Source organism: Setaria viridis, chromosome 9 (genome assembly GCF_005286985.2).
Source record: "Setaria viridis chromosome 9, Setaria_viridis_v4.0, whole genome shotgun sequence".
NCBI lineage: Eukaryota > Viridiplantae > Streptophyta > Magnoliopsida > Poales > Poaceae > Setaria > Setaria viridis.
Window position 1 is genome coordinate 21903065 of NC_048271.2, and position 14736 is coordinate 21917800.

The 14736-nt window shown below is 41.2% G+C and overlaps 3 protein-coding genes across 3 annotated transcripts; all 3 read right to left on the reverse strand.

Moving 5' to 3' along the window:
• Window positions 1-384: 384 nt before the first annotated feature.
• Window positions 385-1705, reverse strand: LOC117835947 (uncharacterized). Its single transcript, XM_034715278.2, has 4 exons — window positions 1447-1705; window positions 1236-1360; window positions 781-1137; window positions 385-699 (listed from the first exon to the last, which is right to left on the reverse strand). The coding sequence occupies exons 1-3, from the start codon at window positions 1678-1680 to the stop codon at window positions 1035-1037; spliced, it is 462 nt and encodes a 153-aa protein (XP_034571169.1). The 5' UTR covers window positions 1681-1705; the 3' UTR covers window positions 385-699; window positions 781-1034.
• Window positions 1706-3960: 2255 nt separating this feature from the next.
• LOC117835945 (alanine aminotransferase 2) lies at window positions 3961-7847 on the reverse strand. Its single transcript, XM_034715277.2, has 15 exons — window positions 7690-7847; window positions 7514-7567; window positions 7260-7310; window positions 7057-7122; window positions 6919-6980; window positions 6728-6806; window positions 6512-6616; window positions 5911-6021; window positions 5676-5813; window positions 5532-5606; window positions 5315-5435; window positions 4869-5023; window positions 4673-4747; window positions 4359-4562; window positions 3961-4188 (listed from the first exon to the last, which is right to left on the reverse strand). The coding sequence occupies exons 1-15, from the start codon at window positions 7729-7731 to the stop codon at window positions 4072-4074; spliced, it is 1455 nt and encodes a 484-aa protein (XP_034571168.1). The 5' UTR covers window positions 7732-7847; the 3' UTR covers window positions 3961-4071.
• Window positions 7848-8977: 1130 nt separating this feature from the next.
• LOC117839736 (alanine aminotransferase 2) lies at window positions 8978-14169 on the reverse strand. The gene is made up of 15 exons (XM_034720142.2): window positions 13905-14169; window positions 13139-13189; window positions 12535-12585; window positions 12376-12441; window positions 12250-12311; window positions 11568-11646; window positions 11382-11486; window positions 11176-11286; window positions 10948-11085; window positions 10602-10676; window positions 10399-10519; window positions 10165-10319; window positions 10006-10080; window positions 9723-9926; window positions 8978-9284 (listed from the first exon to the last, which is right to left on the reverse strand). The coding sequence occupies exons 1-15, from the start codon at window positions 13941-13943 to the stop codon at window positions 9168-9170; spliced, it is 1449 nt and encodes a 482-aa protein (XP_034576033.1). The 5' UTR covers window positions 13944-14169; the 3' UTR covers window positions 8978-9167.
• Between the last annotated feature and the right edge of the window lie 567 nt (window positions 14170-14736).

The following is a 14736-nucleotide window of genomic DNA, read 5'->3' on the forward strand; positions in this document are numbered from 1 at the left end:
GGAGACGGGGGACGGGGAGCCACCCGCGTCAGACGCGGGGGCGGAGGGTACGTGGTGTGCACAATGGATACTAGTGCTAAAAGCAGTGTCACGTCGGATGTTCGGATGTTAATTAGGAGGACTAAATATAAGTAAGCTAATTATAAAACTAATTGCAGAACCCTGTGCTAATTCGCAAGATGAATCTATTATGGCTAATTAATCCATCATTAGCAAATGGTTAATGTAGCACCACATTGTCAAATCATGAACTAATTAGGCTTAATAGATTCGTCTCGCGAATTAGACTCCATCTGTGCAATTAGTTTTGTAATTAGCCTATGTTTAATACTCCTAATTAGCATCCAAATATTCTATGTGATAGGTGCTAAACTTTAGCAGGGGTATGCAAACGGGGTCGTAGTGTTTGCAACTTATAAAAAAAGTACACATACTCCCTCCATCCTGAAATATAAGGTGTTCTCAAATATAAGGCGTCCTAGGAGTTTTTGAGCAAGTACTCAATCAACTCAATTAAAAAACTTGCTAAATATTTTTCTTGTTAACTGGAAAACTTGCCTTGTAGTACCATTAGCTAAGGGTATATGAGATATTTGCCCACCTCCTTAATCTGTCCTAATCTAAAAATCCTAAGATGCCTTTATATTTCAGTTTCAGGACGGACATAGGGAGTACTTCTTGTTGTGATGTTCTTTGAATCTGCAGGTGGCACCAACAAAAGTCATGCACTGACAGTTCAAGAGAAAAGACAAATATTTCACATCTCAGTTAGGCTACTACCTTTTTTCCTGTCTTAGGTTTTTGAGTTGTACATCTTCAACACCTTTGATTGCCAAATGGTACTGAAACTGAAGCTAAAGTAAAATTGTGGGCATGCATCCCCTAATACATCAGAGATTGGGCGATGACCAGCTAGATCAGTTCTTCTCTCCTGCAATCTTATACAACACACAAAGATCCTTATTAACCATTACAGAGCAAGCAACCAAACAAGAGACCGTGTACAGAACTAGCTAAGCTTTTCAGCTTCTTCTTCAGTTCTTCCCCATGCTAATAGCAGCCGGGAGGCTGCTCCAGTCAATAATGCCCGCTACCGGCAATGTCCTCTGCATTTGATCTCCTTGGTTTTTTGCATTTCTAATCAAGCACATCACAGTATAAACAGTATGTGATCAGTTGTTGCATTCTCTACTGTTCACAGACTGTAAGACAGATCAATTTTGAACACGACTTACTTCTCCATGTTCAGTTTCTCCATGTCCTGCCAGGTCAGCCTCGGGCCTTCGTCTAGGCCTTCACACACCAATTCGCCATTCTTATCAGTGTAGCAGAGGATTCCCATGTTCTTGTCCTCATAAACCTGAAAGATGAGTTCCAGATCAGAAAAGACCAGCAATGTCTCAGATGCTCATCATAGATAACATCTCTGAAAGAACAGGTATATACCTTGTGGACCTTGCCAGTCAAGCTGACAGACTTGGGGCTTTTTTTCAATTCAGAACTTGGACAGGCATCCATGGAGGCTCTGATCATCATCTTTCTTGAACTCTTCCTCCTCTGAACGATGGCTGCAGTCGATTGAAGGCAATAGCACCTCAAGGCCGCCATGGATGATGGGATTAGAGGAGCCTTGCAGCGACCATAGAAGTATTCATGGGTTGATGTCATCGAAGTGGCCATTAGTGGTGATGGTGGTGGATATAGTTTTAAACAAGGATGTTAGGTCAATGAAAGGTGTGGCGAAAATGATAATTGGTTGCTTGATTAAGCGTTGTAGATTAAGCACAGTTGCTCGGCTGTGACATTGATAGATAATTGGTGGCAACTGGCGATTCCGTCTCTAATTCTTATAGCATTATTGAGTAAAAAATTATTGTTTATTCAGGTAATGGATCTTGACAATGACTTCCAACTTGCTTGCCACGAATTCACTCAACCTTGACGACCTCGGTATTACAGTGGACTTAAAAAAAATCGATGAGTTTTAGCTTCTAATCTTCGAAAACAAAATGCGCTGGACTAAAATGCTGCAATAGAATGGAGGAGAATGAAAACACTCAAATAGTTCCAGATAGCAACAGGCAGTTATGGTCCAGGTTTTCCCCGAGGTATGACTTGTGCTAAAGCCTACAGATCGGAAGAAGTGCTGCAGACTGTTATTCGCAAAAATTCTTCCATGAATGCTTCATGAAATGCCATAAAGCGGGAGATTATAAGTGGCATCCTCTCTTCTTGTGGCAGGATTGTCTATCTGAAATGCCCTGTGCCAGGTATCTTTAGAATACAACACAGGAACAAATTATTATAATGCCGAAAGAAAGAGATGAAATTTCTATTTATTCCAACTAAAATAAGCTTGTTCCGTTGTCTAATTTATTCGTGTTATAACATCTTGTATTATCTGTTACAACATACAACTAGATAAACATCAACAAACTTACTCACTTGTCCAAAACCAGAACCAGAGCACAACAATCCCTGTGTTTTCAAGAAAACGGAGAGCGCAGGACACATCTGGTTGCATGTTCCTTTGCTCAGCGGCGCCAATTTCCTTTTTCAGCAGACAAACACAATAGAATACGGAGACTGCACCTTCGGTCTCGCTACAAGTCACTCCTTCAAGGCGGGTTGAACGTGCGCACCATGGCTTAAAGCCATCGCAAAAAAAACACAATATGCGGATCTCAGTACTGCACCTTTTGTTGCTGTTATATCGTAAGAGATTAAGCGAACGAATAGAAAATGTACATAAACAACCTCTGCACACCGAGAAAATGATGATAGCATCAAATTCTTATATGCCTGATATGAGGTGTATGACTCATCTCCAACCTGAAAAGGTGGCTTGTTCTGTGATATAAATGTAACTACCAGATACGCTATACAAGAATTTATAATTACTGAACTTTGGTGGATTCATGACTAGACTCATGAGGATCTGACCGGATTTTTGGAGCATGATCTTAGGCATGCAAATTTGTACAGTTGTTTCTTTACTTCAGAATTAAAACCTGTACTTCCCTGTAACTCTCCTTCTCCCACATTCACCATGTCCTGACGGCAAGGATGAAAAAATTAAGGTTTTCATATCCAAATTCCACATGTATTGCGAGTTTTTAGTGTATGATGTGCCATCCCCTGAAGTTCATACTACTTGGAACAAATCATTAACACAAAGAGGACGTAGCTGGGATATGAGAAAGAAAATAATATCAGACATTTATTATCAAATAATCTGCTAGAAGAACAAGGTCTTCATTCCTACAGAGTTCAACAATTTCACGCTGATTATCCTCCAACAGAACCTATCCAAACCTCAATTGCCTTGGGACTTGTAGAAATATATTTTTCTAAAAAAATCATGTGTCAGTGATCGGTAAAACACACATCCAGTAGGGTTTCCTAGAATTATCACCACAAGGCACCTCACAACAATGCCATTTGATCAGGCACCATCAATCTGATTCTTCAGATCTAACATGTTCACTCCCCAATCTCTAGATTCGTTAGATTAAACATAACAAATTCGTTATATTAAGAGATTGCATCACAAGGTTAATCTACTAATATAGTTTTATGGTTTCAATGCAAATATATATTCCAAAATATATTTGCTCCGGCAACACACAGACCGAGAAATGGTCTTTCCATGAGGCACATAAACAACTCAGACTTGACTCTCAGCTGCTACCCATCCGGGTCTTGCACTTCTGCCGACCTCAATATTGGATATCTACTTAAAGTTATGTCAAATGTATACAGAAAGGAAAGTTAATGAGTTTTATGTCAAAATTTGGTATCATAAGATTCTTGGAGAATGGGATGTATATGTAAAAATTTTCTATTGATTCTTAGTTTTTTCAAATAGTATTTGTTTAAATATTCGTAATTTTGAATTGTAAACATGTTTGACAAAAATACATGAGGTCTCTTACTAGAAAAGAAGATAGACACATCGAGTGTGAAAAATCAAGTTAGTTTCAGACAGGAATCATGAACTTGTTACATGGATCCAGGTTTTTTCCCAAAGTATTAAGTTGAGCTATAAATAGGAATAAGTGCTGCCAACTGTTAGTTGCGAAATTCTTCCATGAACGCTTCATGAAATGCTGTAAAGCGGGAGATGAACAGTGGTATCTTCTCTTCTTTTGGCAGGATTGTGCATCTGAAATGCCATGTACCATGTACCTTCAGAATATAACAGAGGGGAACAAAATATTAGAATATGAAATAAAAAAGATGAACATTCTGTTTTATTCTGAAACAAAATATGTTTGTTCCTTTGTTTCTTTATCTATCACAGATATTATGATCTGTTTATAAAAATAAGTACATAAACATGAACGCATTTTACTCACTTGTCCAAAAACAGAACCCGGCGCAACAACAATCCCAGTGTTTTCAAGAAGACGGAGGGCATAGAATACATCTGGTTCTGTGTTCCGTTCCTCAGCAGCTGCAATTGCCCTTTTTGGCAGGTGCACTGAAGGGAACACAAACATTGCTCCTTCAGCTTTGCAGCAAGTCACTCCTTCCAGGCAGTTCAATGCACACGCCATGGACTAAAATCAGTGGGAAAACACAATATGCAGACGTTGTTATGCTCTTTTAGTTGAGGTTCTATGGTAAAGTCAGAAGTGAGGCTACTGAACTGAAAATATACTAAAACAACCTCAGCACATCGAGAAAAAGTTGATAATATTCCATTTCTTTCTGCCTGATAAGAGGTGTATGACTCATCCTCAACCTGAAAAGGATGGGTTATGGTATATAATGTAAAAACCAAATATGATACACGAGATCATTTTATTCAGACCAATGCAAGGAAATGCATTTACTGTTCTAAAAAAGGTGATCCATTTACTGACCATTGGTGGGTTCATGACTAGGCTCATGAGGATCTGGCCGGAGATATTGGAGCATGAACTTAGGGATGCAACTTTGTACACTTGTTTCTTTACTTCAGAATTAAAGCCAGTGACTTCCATATAACCTCCCCTTCTCCCACATTCACCATAATACCCTGACAACAAAGATTTAAGGTTTAAATGACACCACTAATTGTCATTAGGTTCATTTAACTGTGCAATTTTTTGTTTGCTCGAACTTTCTTATGTCCAAATTATGCAACATTCAAATGTTAAACAAAAGTTGCTCATAAGGTCAAGTAACAATAAGAGACGTTTCAGTTTTTTGAGCTTATTTTATATTTTATTTTGTTTCCTTTTTTCTTTTGCAAATGATAGAAGAAAGTAGCATATAAGTACAACAGAAATATGTAAGAAAGCAAATAATCGAGCCCAATGGTATATACCATTAGAAACCGAATGAAATGACACTAAAGATATGTCTCCTTCGCTGAACCCCATGGACCGTGCTATCTTCTTGAAAGATTTAAATTTCTTATCAGCTGTGTAGATGTTTTCTTGATAAACCTAACATACAAAAGGTTCAGAAAGACATTGGGATGTATTTGCAAATAACTAGAAAATTTGTTTAAACAATTAGGAAGATAAGTAGAACAACCTTACCTCATCTGCTAGAAGAACAAGGTCTTCCTTCCTACAGAATTCCACAATTTCACGCTGATTTTCCTCCACAAGAACCTATGATGAATATAATCAGATTTGGACACTTGGAAATTAGAATCAAGAGTCTGTGATCAGTAAGCCTACATGTCCAGTAGGGTTTCCTGGATTTATCACCACAAGTCCCCTCACATTTACACCCTTTGATCGGGCACCATCCAGCTGCTTCTTCAAATCTGACATCCTCACTCCCCAACCTCTAGATTCGTCAAGGTAATATGGTACCTGAGAAAGAAGATATGTTTTTCTTGCAAAAATTGGTAAATCATAGTAAATTAGTAACTGGTGTGAGCTTTTTGTTTCTGGTAAGTGCAGCACGTACAAGAGTCGCACCCTGGAGAACCATAGAACTTGTGTACAAATAATGTGATGGAATTGGGCAGAGGATACCATCTTTTTCATCCCGTATCAGTATGTGCATCATCATGTGAACCTGTTGGAAAATGAGCAACACAAAATGATCTTCATTGTGAAGAAGACAAGAAGTTCACCACAAGAAATTAAAGATATCAAGCATTTGTGTTGGGCACACTGTTAGGCCTACATAAAGTCCTTATATCCTGCACAATGGTCTTCATTGTCAATGATCTCACATGATTTACTTGGTGTTTAATTTTAGAAATTATTTTTTACCAGCAAAACACAAAGATGTAAAATCAAAAAGAAGATTAACCATAGCAAAAAGGCAAAGTTTATATTTGCTTTTATGTTACTGAGCCAAATCATTCTCTTTCCCTGTATGACAGCCATATTTTTATTTCCTCGATAGAGTATCAAGGTTTTGTGCTTTTTACTTATTCTCTTCCACAAAGCCACATGCATTGTGAATCATGAAGTGCAAATATTATATCTGGATAGCTAGCAGAAAAAAAAAATTATCACTCAATGTGCTGTGCACTCTGCATGATGAAATGAAAAGGTACCGGTGGAGCTGCTCCATCTGTCAGGAAAATGTCTTCTGCATTGCAAGGGAAACCATCTCGAGATGTTATTCCAGCAGCTATTACATCGCGCAATCCTTCAGTACCCTAATGTGACAAAATAGTTCAGTTTAACAAAATCTCAATCCGCATTCTCGAAAAGAAAGCAGAAGGTTATTTCTGCATTTGTCCAAAGACGTTTTAGAATCCTGATCTTGCCTGACAGTGACTATACCCTCCTGTTGCTCTCCAAGGAAAGAGGTCAAGAATCTTCCGTGACCTTGCTATTGCATCAGAGCTGCAACATCAGGATAAGATAAGAATCCAATACAACCCCTGGTGCGTCATAAGTATTACCATGAGTAGTACCATGAGTAGGATATATATACTTAGCTTTGTTCATATTTTACCTGAATAAGGAATTAGTTTCACTCTGTTCTAGAAGACGGGGATAATCACACAACGCAAGAACCTGGAAAAAGAGAGAATCCATTAGAGGGAGAGGAAATGAGGAACAACTAGTACAATTCTTAGGAACAATCGGTCACCTCTCGGAAAAACTTGTTTGGCTGCTGCCCCATGGACTGAGGATTGCTGAGGTTGCAATAGGTTATCTACCGGGAGACACAGAAACTTTGTTAACCATGGTAAAATGTAGAAGCACTAAATAGAGTGTAATAGATGTGAAAAGTTCTGAAAGCCAGAGAATGCCTAGCGGAGTAGCAGATGAATGAGATTATGATCAGCATACCTCGTCGAAAGGGTGTGACCCGGGTTTTGTTTCTATCTCCTTCTGGATGCACTGGAAAACAAGAAGGGGGACAATATCTGTTAATTTGCAAAGTTTACAAAGTCTTAGTTAATTATCACCATAGTTTTACTTTTATTTTTCCTTGTGTCCCTCTTCGTCTCTAGAAACAAAAATACGTGTGAAGAACTATAGATGAACAAAGAAATTCACCGGACGAACTCATAGAAGCAATTCCGTGTGGATGTGCGGCGTACCTGCGCGCGGCGGGCAATGGCGTCGCCGCCGAGGTGATCCGCGAGCGCCAGCACCTGCCAAAGGAGGGTGCACGGATCAGCCGAGCACTCTTGGCCCTCCGAAACAACCGAAACTGACGGGCCGGGAGCGGCATTTGCGGCCAAAACAAAGGTGGCAGTGGCACCAAGCAACCAACCTTTGGGTTCAGGGAGTCAACGGTGAGGGCGCAAGGAGCCATTTTGCTGTGTCCTCCTCGGCCGCCGCCGCCGCCGGGGACGTATGGAACAAGAGGACGTTTCGACTGAGCTCAGTGCGGTAGGTGAGAACGTCCAAACAATTATTGCCAGGCAAGGACGGCTTTTGCGTCGCCACGGTCGCCATGGTGGCTCTCGTGGATTCCGTGTCCTTGGCTGGCCACAATGGGAGACAGGATTCTCTGGGAGGGGATTTTTCTATCTCCCGCGTCCAAGGCAACGGTGCTCGTTTCAAGCGTGGGGATTAGAATTACCCACCAGACTGTGCCACAATTCCTCTCGCATTACAAACAGTTTTCGAACCACATTCCTAGGTTCTGCCAGTCTCAGAAGACTCCCAAAAGTAAAAAGGAACTTTCATGAGCGAGTGGCTTCAGCAACCATCGTAGCAGGGGCATTGGTACCCTCTTTATCAGCTTCAGCAACACGCAGACTTAGGGCCTGCTTGGGAGCACTCCACTTCAGAAAAACCAGCTCCACTCCACTAGCTTCACACTTTCCTAGCTCCACTCCACCAACTCCAAAAAAATATGGAGCTGCTGCACGTGTTTGGCTAATGGCAGTGCTCCAGCTCCAAAAACATTAGCACTTGTTGTGAATGGTCTATTATACCCATGTGAATGGGTCCCACTGGTCAATTCTCCTTTTCTTCTCTTTTCTTCTCCTTTTCCTTTCTTCTCCTTTCTTCTCCCGAGGTGCAGGGGCGGCGGGCGAGTGGCGCGGGGCGCGGCGGGCGGCAGGCTGGGGCGGCGTGGCGAGCGGCGGACGGCGCGGCGGCGGCCGGGCAGCGTGCCGGCGGCCGGGCGGGCGTGGCAGGGGCGGGCGGCGCGGCGCACCGACGGGCGGGCGGCGCGGCGGCGGCCGGGCGGGCGGCGCGGCAGCGGCTCGGTGGAAGGTAGGGGCGGCACGGTGCGACGGGAGCCTTTTTTTGTTTCGCGAACCGGTAACCTGTGCAACGAGTGGCAATGGTGGGTAAATACCCACCAACTCCACGATGAGGTCTGTAAAGGAATTTTTAAAGCACCTCTTAAGATACTCCACAAAAAACGTGGATCTACCCCCTGCTCCACCTTTTTCCTGGAGCCGGAGTTGCTGGAGCTAGACGCGTTAGGCTGCGAAATTTTCGGAGTTAGTGGAGTGGAGCAGTTTTTCGTGGAGTGGAGTGCTTCCAAACACCCCCTTACTCAGGCGGGGCAATAAAAAGCTTCGCATTTCATTCCACACCAGAAATTCAATCAAAATTTTCCTCGATTGACATCAAAACTCTGTTCCTCCATTCAGAGATCAGCTAACACACAGAAAGTATGGGTGGTGGACTGCTTTATTTTGTTCGGTCTACACGATGGTGCTAGCACTACGGGGGCGAAAAGGAAGGCGCCTCTACAGAAGCCCCCGTCTGCATTCACATGGTTGTAAGGGCTTAGCCGCGGTACTCCGCCATGAACGCCTCATGGAACGCCTTGAAGCGGGTGATCACCGCGGGGATCTTTTCTTCCTGCGGCAGGATCGTGCACCTGATATGCCATGTTCCAGGAACCTGTACAGTGTAAGAAATGAACGGAGATCGTCAGTACTACCGGTATAACATGAAATAAAAGTTGATAGCTACGATTTTATATGAAAAATCTACGAGGTACTTTACTGGTTATTCAAATATGTTAGAATGAATAGGTTCAGTATATACCATGCGAGTAAAATAGCTTAGCACCCTACTCTAAAATTCAAAAAATGCAAAGGACAGCTTAAACTAAGTTGCATAGCAAAATCAACAATATAAAGGGAACCTGTACTGGACCTAAGTTAACAGTCTGATTAGATGTCCCAGGAAAACACATCAATAGATAACCCAGCAAAGTAAAATTGGACGAAAATGGTACTCCTATTACTGCTAATTTCCATAAGGTTTCAACCAAACAACATCTGCAGCTACAGGCACAAAAGTGTAATACAATATGTCAAAGTTCAGTTGACTCACTTGGCCAAATCCGGATCCAGGGACCACAACAATTCCAGTTGATTCAAGGAGACGGAGAGCATAGAATGCATCAGGTGCTTTCTTAGCAGCTTTAGCAGCCTCAATTGCCTTCTGTGGCAGATGAATCTGAGGGAAAAGGTACATTGCTCCTTCAGCCTTGTTACATGTAATTCCCTCGAGATTGTTGAATGCATCCTCCAGTGCCTGCAAAACAAATGAACAATTTTCTTAGATATTTTTAAGAAGTTGCTCAAAAGTATAGTAGAAATGCAACCAGGCGAACCTTTGCACGACGAGCTAAAGATTCAAGGATTCCATCTTTCTCTGCCTTGTAGGAAGCAAACGATTCATCCCCGACCTGCAGAATAAAGCACTGAATTTTAACTGGACAGTTTGGCATTTCCTATCAGGGCATGATTTAAAGAATGCCATATAGTTTGACCTTTGGTGGATTCATGACGAGGCTGGCAAGGATTTGACCAGTGATATTGGAGCATAAGTTCACTGAAGCTATCTTGTAGATCTGCTCTCTTACTGGAGCACTGAAGCCAGTAATCTCCATGTAACCTCCTCTTTTACCACACTCTCCATAATATCCTGGTTGTAGAAGCCAAGTATTTTGGATAAGCCAGTGACTTGACCAAAAGAAAGATAAAGCAGCTGATTATCTATCTACCTTTAGAAACAGACTGAAATGATACCAAAGGGAGATCATCCTCGCCATATCCCAAGGATCTTGCTATCTTCTTGAAAGAGTTAAATTTCTTGTTGTCAACATAGATGTTCTCTTGATATACCTATCAATGTAAATGGCATTGATGTTACAGGAGTGGCAAAGAATATGATTAAGCAGCTCAAAATTTTGTGGCGACCACTTACCTCATCAGCTAGAAGAACGAGGCCCTCATTTTTGCAGAATTTCACTATGTCACATTGGTTGTCCTCAGCAAGAACCTAAAAATAAATGAACCACTTCAATACAAGTTGTGTTTTTAACATCAGCATGAATAACAGAAACATTTATTCACATTGCAGAGCAATAGGAACACATTTTCCCCCTAAGCAAAGGTTTTCTTAAACAACACAACATATTCAATAACTTAAAATATACAAGAAATACACGTCTAATATTGTATCAATTATCAAGAATATGGTGCGGACAGATAATAAAATTTCAAGCAAAAAGAAATGCTCTTTAAAAGTGAGGAGAAATGACTTTACAAACCTGCCCAGTTGGGTTTCCTGGATTGATAACCACCAAGGCCCTAACATCAATGCCTTTTGACCGAGCATCTTCAAGTTGCTTCTTAAGATCAGAGATCTCCAAACCCCATCCGGTTTTTTCATCAAGGTAATAGGGGACCTGAAAGAAATGCCCTTGGTTTAGGCATTGCTGATACAAATATATGGCGCTATACAGAAATTCTTTAGCCAAACATATCAAAGTACATACAAGAGTTCCACCATGAAGAGCAATGGATGCTGAGTACAAGGGGTACTGAGGAATCGGGCACAGAATGCCATCTTTCTCATTCCTTATCAGCAATTGCATCATCAAGTGCACCTTAAGAGGGAAGAATATCATGATCAGACTTCAGTTATGCCATGTTTATTCAGAAAACGTCGAGGAAAATCAAAGTAGAAGTTAAAAGTGCACACCCCAGGACTTGCTCCGTCAGTAATGAAAATGTCATCTGCATTTGCAGGGAATCCATCACGTGAGGCAATACCAGCAGCAATTGCATCACGAAGTCCTTTGATACCCTAGGAAAAATAAACAAATCAAATGAAGCCAAGATTCCTTTCTCATTGTGGTCAGTAAATGTCTCACAGTGAGATGCTTACCTGGCTGTGACTATAAGCACCTGTTGCTCTTGCAGGAATAGTAGCCAGAATCTGCTTTGCTCGAGAAATAGCATCAGCACTGCAGCGTGCCATCAAGTACACATAAGAATTTCAAGTTTTAATGAGACACTTGAACTATTCTCGGAAACTTCTGACTAAGAAAATATTAAGCAGTGAAATCAATGGTAAACAAGACCAACAACAAACAGAAAAGGGCATCTTTTCAAGTGGGATATTGGAATTTTAAATTGGGAGGGTACGCATAACTGTGCATAACTAGGCAAAATAATGTAATAATTCTCACGATTATTGGATCAATTAATCATGGAAGTTCTAAAACAATTTGTGTATTCCTAGATATGTTTAAATACTGTCAGTGTTGAAGAGAAACAAAAACAATGTTAATACCTGGCAGATTTCACAGGAATTAGTTCTTTCATATTAAACAAAGTTTACTTTAGAAAAAATCCTTATCATTTCTCTCGGCAGAGCTTTGCTTTTGGAAGAAGATAGATTGCATTCACTTGCAAAATATATTTGGAATTTCCTATGTTGATTTGACACCAAAATTGGGAAGAAATTAGCAGGATAGCTCTTAGTTTAGTGTTTGGACTAGATATCTCTCCATTTAAGTTTTCTGTAAATTTATTAATGGAGATGAATAGAAAGATGCAATATTCACCTGAATAGTGATTTGATTTCCTCTTTCTCCAACAAGCATGGATGATCACAAAGAGCAAGAACCTGCAATGTATCATGTAAATATCGACGAAATAAAGACGAATTCTGCAGGTAACTAAACACGTACCTCCCTGAAGAATGTCACTGGTTGCTGACCAAGAGATTGAGGATTCCCAATGTTGCAGTAGAGGATCTGCGAGGGTAAAAATAGAAATGGTGACCTACATAATTGTTGAAAAAGGATAAAGCTACTTATTACCGAACTTTAAAATCAACAGTTCGGTACCTCATCAAAAGGAAGAGACCCTGGTTGATTTTGTAGCTGCTGCTGCATGCGCTGTTACAGAGCAAAGGAGACTATATTAAGTCAATTTCCAAGCAGGCTGTTATTGTCAGAACTGCCAGTCTACGTGGAGTGGACAAGATTCTTAAAAGCATTCACAGGGAGTCATATAAAATGTGGTGAGAAAGATTAACCTTCTATAACAAGGATGAAGTTTATCAAAGAAAAACTGCAAATTGAATTACTAGAGTAATAAGTTATTAATACAAAAGGTTCTAACCATAAAATAGACTATATGCTTAATTTATTTCCTTAACCAAAACATAGAATTCAAACCTATCAAGTAAGATGTAAAGCACAAATACACATTTATGAATCCAGGCATTGCAGTATGTTGTTCTTTGCTAATTCACTTAAAACAGTGAACAGTGACAAAGTAATACTTTCACTCCAATAACCTTGACAAAACTGTACATATGAACATTATCCAATCTAACTGTATGGCTTTGTGGAGAGGTGATTACTTATTATTTGGGAACAAGAACAGAGTAATGCAATACTAAGTAGACTTCAAGCATTGCTGAACATTAGTAGTCACTGAAGATACCTGAGCATGAATGACAATCTCCCCACGCACTGCATACTCACATTTTAAGACCTGCAGTAGTTATCAGTGCATTAGCTAGGCATTAGACGCCACATTCTCTTTACCCAGACAAGTAAAGCACCAGAACTTAAGACAAACTTCAATAAGTTCAGTAACAATGCACGAGTTGTCAGCTAAGGAGCACCTCTGATCTCACAAAAACAATGATATGGTCTTACAGCATCAACATGTCATCATTTTGCACAATAAGTGGGGCAGCAGTTCAAATAAATTGACATATCCCCTTTTGAGTCAAAAGGGGATCCTGAGATAGATGACACTAAATATTCCGTGACGCAAACTAAAAAGTCACGCCAGCAGCTCAAATCGCTATGAGATCTACCTCTGGGTTGAGAGATAGCGACTAGTGATCTTGGCAAAACGAAGTCAACATCAAAATGATTAAACGTTGTGTTCGTACAGTTGCTACGATTATCCCCCCAAAAAATTCATTTTTAAAATTTGAATCAAGATCAGATCATCAGAACACAAGAAAAAAGAAGTAAGAAGGGCATGTACCACTCCACCAAATCAAGTATAAAATTTCCACCCAAAATTCACAACCGAACGAGAATCCAACCCCCGGGGGCCGAATCAGAAACTCGCAAGAACCCAATCCACGGGACCTCCTCCAACTCAATCAAAATCTAACCTCCCCTCGGAAAAATCCCTCAAAATGGGGCCTTCAAGGTGCAGAACAGGCAGACATGGGGAGGAAACGCCTCACCTTGGGGTTGAGGTTCTCGACGGCGACGCTGGCGGCCATGGCGAACAGGAACAAGAAGCGATCAGAGCTTCGCCGCGACGCAAGGAGCGCGCTGGATTGCTTCTCAGCACGGAACAGCGGGGTCTCTCTGTCTCGCCCTGCGGTTTCGTGGCGAATCGGGGACGGCAAGGCCAGATGGTTGGTGCTTATAAAGAAGAGCGGTCAGGCGGACGAGGACGGAAACAAACTAGAGGCGCAGGCCAGTCGCCCGCCGGAAAGCGAGTGGAAGGAGAACGGACGGCCGCCGACCACAGCTGCGGTTTTGCGTTAAAAAAGTCTCTTCTCCCATAAAAAAGTCTGAGATCGAAGCTGTGGCCTGTGGGTGGGGCTTGCTAGATCTTGCCTTACGTTGTGCTGTGCGCTTTATTGCTATGGAGCGGGAGAATTGTAAGTTTGGCACCTTTTGTGTTCTTGTTGATCCCATGGATTTCCAAGATGTACAGCTCTACAAATAAGCTGGTTTTCCTTCCCGTACCGGTTCACTTTCAAGTTATGGAAATGCCCCTCCGTTTCTTATTTTGTGACGCGGGATGGTTTTCTTTCCGTTTGTCTCTCATTTTTATTAAAGAAACTATCGCACTTCCCACTCAATATTGATTGGAACTACAGAGAGTCTATACAAGTCACACGTAGACCCAACAATAGTCACGAGAATGTGATAATGTGTTAAATTCTAGGTGTGACACATGAATCCAAAGGCAGTGGTTAGTTGGTGAAACTATGGACATATTCATAAAGCAAAGCAATTCTACCTTTCTATTTTGTTTCTTTCAACTTTATCTTCTACTTTCAT